The sequence below is a fragment of the Austrofundulus limnaeus genome, unplaced genomic scaffold, assembly GCF_001266775.1.
Source record: "Austrofundulus limnaeus strain Quisiro unplaced genomic scaffold, Austrofundulus_limnaeus-1.0 Scaffold664, whole genome shotgun sequence".
In the NCBI taxonomy this organism is placed as follows: Eukaryota; Metazoa; Chordata; class Actinopteri; order Cyprinodontiformes; family Rivulidae; genus Austrofundulus; species Austrofundulus limnaeus.
In genome coordinates this window covers 53,927-58,024 of record NW_013953066.1, presented here as the reverse complement: position 1 = coordinate 58,024, position 4,098 = coordinate 53,927, and the positions used below count along the sequence as shown (strand labels likewise).

Below are 4,098 nucleotides of genomic sequence, written 5' to 3'. Positions count from 1 at the left end.
ACTGGTAAACTGAGAGCTTCACCTTCTGGCTCAGCTCTCTCTTCACCACGACAGACCGGTACAACACCCACATCACTGCAGACTCAGCACCAATCCACCTGTTKATCTCCTGCTCCATTCTTCCCTCATTCATGRACAAGACCCTGAGATACTTAACCTCCTCCAGTTGGGGCAGGACCTCCTCCCTGACCCGGAGAAGGCACTCTACCCTTTTCCAGCTCAAGACCATGGTCTGGGATTTGGAGGCACTGATCCTCATCCGCACTGATCCTCATCCTTCTGTGAACMGCTCCAGTGAGAGCTGGAGATCAGGATCTGATGAAGCCAACAGGACCACATCATCCACAAAAAGCAGAGATGTGATCCTAAGGTCACCAAAAAGGATCCCCTCAACACCTCGGCTGCTCCTAGAAATTCTGTCCAKAAAAGTTATGAACAGAATCGGTGACAAAGRACAAMCTTGGTGGAGTCCARCTCTCACMGGAAACRAGTCCGACTYACTACCGGCAATGTGGACCAAGCTCTGGCACCGGTCCTACAGGGACCTAACAGCCCGTATCAACAGGCCTGGTACCCCATACTCCTGGAGTCCCCCCCACAGGAGTCCCTGGTGGTCCCCTTTTTTAAATAGGGGGACCACCACCCCAGTCTGTCAGTCCAGGGGAACTGTCCCTGATGTCCACGCGATATTGTAGAGTCGCATCAACCAACACAACATCCAGAGCCTTAAAGAACTCAGTGAATCTCATCCAGTGAGTTTTGGAACAGAAAGACATCAGATATTTACTTTAAACATTTCTTATAATACTATGAAATTGGCAATGACAAAACTAGTTATTAGTCATCCGAAGCCCAAAAACAAATCAACTTCTTACATTTTTTTTGTAATCAGATTTTCTTAACCTCACAGTGTTTACAGTTAGTTTTTCCCTCTGAGATCTGTCCTGTATTATGTTGGTCCAGTTGGTCCAGTGCTGTATGTTTGAGCCAACGTCTTGTTCTGGCTTTTTTTTTTTACTGCAGTTAATAAGATCTTAGCAAGATATTGGTCCTCTCCCTGTACTACTTTGGTTATATTTCCCAAAAACATCACAGTATATTGTTTTGGGACACTGTATCCCAGTACCTTTTATATTACTGTGTTATTACTAGCATTTTCACTGGAAATGCAAATTCTCTATTTCATTAATTATAGTTTTTACAATTATTTTATTATTATTGGTGTATTATTGTTAATTATTGTATTTTTTAAATAAATGTAAAAATTTTCTATATGAASTGTAACTAATAATTGAACTGATATGTGTGTAACTCTTGTAAGTAATTTTAATGATGGACCAGCTAATGGGGATCCTAAACAATGAACAATAAACACTGACTTCTTGGTTCTGACGATGAGCGAAGCGAAGGACAGGTTCTGATGCCGCTCGTCGTGGTGCAGCGGCTGGTGGGCCAGCAGGAGGCTGTAGTCCAACACGTTGAGCCTCTGCAGGAAGCTGGTGTCGATCTCCACCTGTTGGATGAGCCACGGGCGCTGGCGCTCTGCAAGAAACACACCACACCGATAAGCTGCCTGGATTACTGACAACAAACTAAAAACCTCTCAGAAACACAGAATCCCTGCTAGTGGGCCATCAGCAGGAAGAGCTCCTCTAAAGCCCCGCCCCCTCCTGAGTGACTGACAGCTCAACAACCACCTGGATTAGTTCTGCTTGTGGACTGCAGCTCAGCCTGTTCACCTGCTGTGGACTCCTGACAAACAGGAGACAGCAGGTGAGACCAGGGAGACAGAGCTCAGACACCTCTGGACACTCAGTACTGGAGTACCACAGGGGCGTGTGCTCAGTCCTCTTCTCTTCAGCGTCTGCACCAAAGACCAGCAGGAACCAGCTGGTGTCCTGGTGCAGCAAAAAGAACCCATGTGATCGGGGGCCTCATAGTGGGCCCATCGCTGTCCTGTCCCCAAAAAGACAGTGGTCTTTATTCAAACCTTCGTCCCTTGGATGAAGGACACGAGGTTAGAAACACTGAATATTCTGGGTCTCTCAGGATCCATAAAGGGGTCCCCAATAATTCGTTCCCTCTGACTGCTCAGAGCCAGGCAGTAGAGGTCTGTAGTTCAATGCCACAGGCATCACACAGACCACTGTTGTTTGATGGTTCCTCCAGCAGGGGGCGCTGCTCCTYACCCAAACTGATGAACTGTCCCTCAAAGTTCAGGTCTTTGAGAACCACGATGATCTGGCTCCCCTCTGGTTCTGGTTCTGTCCAGCGGCTCACCTCACAGCCTTTGATGTCGTACCTGCAGAACAGAGCAGAACTCCCATCAGACCCCTCAGAACCCCGGGTCTGGCTCAGAGTTGTGGGGCTGGACCCACCTGGCCTGTATTCGATCGTCTGGGTAGAAGACGCTCTGCATCACGATGAAGTATTTCTGCAGAACAACAATAAATGTTGTTGTTGTTGTTGTTTTTCTACCAGAGACAAACAGCTGCAGAGAGATTTACCTTCTGACTGCGAGGGATCTGGATCCTGTGAACTCCTGAAAACAAACCCAACAAAAACCTTTCGTTTCAGTTTAAACAGGAAGTTACATGATCACCCACCGCCCTGTGTGTTTACATGTACATCTAACTTCTGTCACTTTCAAACATGACCTTTGACCCCTGCTGCTCACAGACAAGCTGCTTCAACCTTTACCTAAAAACTTGACGAGCAGAGAGTGAGGGAACTTCTTCAGGTGCTCCAWGTAGATCTTCAGGTTGCTCAGAAGGAATTTGATCTCTCTTCTGTTCTGAGTCTTCAGGAAGAAACGTTTGTCGTTTCTAAAAGAACAACAAAAGCCAGGGGTCAGCTGGGGTCACAGGTCAGCTGGGGTCAAAGGTCAGGGGTCAGACTCACGTCAGGAAGAAGTCAGCTTTACTCTTGGAGTTACTGATGAACTGCAGGTAGCAGCTCTCTGAGCAGAGAGACGCCTGATATTCAGCTTCTGTCAGACCCAAAGACTCTCGCAGGCTGGAGAAGACCGGCCCCGCAAAGGTCTCCATGGTGAAGGACTGCAGGTAAACAAACAAACAAAAACAAACAGACAAATAAACAAACAAAAGCACAGAGAAACAAACAATCAAACAGACAAATAAACAAATAAAAACAGACAAACAAAAACAAACAGACAAAACAAACAAACGCACAGAGAAACAAACAATCAAACAGACAAATAAACAAATAAAAACAAACAAAAACAAAYGGTCAAATACAAAGAGAAACAAACAAATACAAAGATAAACAAACAAACAAATACACAAAGAAACAAACAGACAGACAAATAAACAAAAACAGACAAATAAATAAACAAAAACAGACAAACAAAAMCAAACAGACAAAACAAATAAACAAAAACAAATGCACAGAGAAACAGACAAATAAATAAACAAAAACAGACAAACAAATACACAGAGAAACAAACAAACAAAAGCACAGAGAAACAAACAATCAAACAGACAAATAATCAAATAAAAACAGACAAACAAAAACAAACGGTCAAATACAAAGATAAAACAAACAAACAAATACAAAGGTAAACAAACAAASAAATACACAAAGAAACAAACAGACAGACAAGTAAACAAAAACAGAAACAAAAACAAACAGACAAAACAAACAAACAAACGCACAGAGAAACAAACAGACAAATAAATAAACAAAAACAGACAAACAAAAACAAACAGACAAAACAAATAAACAAACAAACAAATGCACAGAGAAACAAACAGACAAATAAATAAACAAAAACAGACAAACAAAAACAAACAGACAAAACAAATAAACAAACAAACAAATGCACAGAGAAACAAACAGACAAATAAATAAACAAAAACAGACAAACAAAAACAAACAGACAAAACAAATAAACAAACAAACAAATGCACAGAGAAACAAACAGACAAATAAATAAACAAAAACAGACAAACAAAAACAAACAGACAAAACAAATAAACAAACAAACAAATGCACAGAGAAACAAACAGACAAATAAATAAACAAAAACAGACAAACAAAAACAAACAGACAAAACAAATAAACAAACAAACAAATGCA

At 42.1% G+C, this 4,098-nt stretch overlaps 1 protein-coding gene across 1 annotated transcript in view; it reads right to left on the bottom strand.

Annotated features, from left to right (window-relative positions):
* The window catches only part of pip5kl1 (phosphatidylinositol-4-phosphate 5-kinase-like 1), a gene marked incomplete in the record, with an annotated part of 18,530 nt that overhangs the window by 7,592 nt on the left and 6,840 nt on the right, over positions 1–4,098 (bottom strand). The window contains 6 exon segments of the mRNA XM_014027589.1: positions 1,380–1,542; positions 2,190–2,302; positions 2,379–2,434; positions 2,508–2,542; positions 2,701–2,825; positions 2,902–3,056. Coding sequence (XP_013883043.1) covers positions 1,380–1,542; positions 2,190–2,302; positions 2,379–2,434; positions 2,508–2,542; positions 2,701–2,825; positions 2,902–3,056 — 647 coding nt within the window.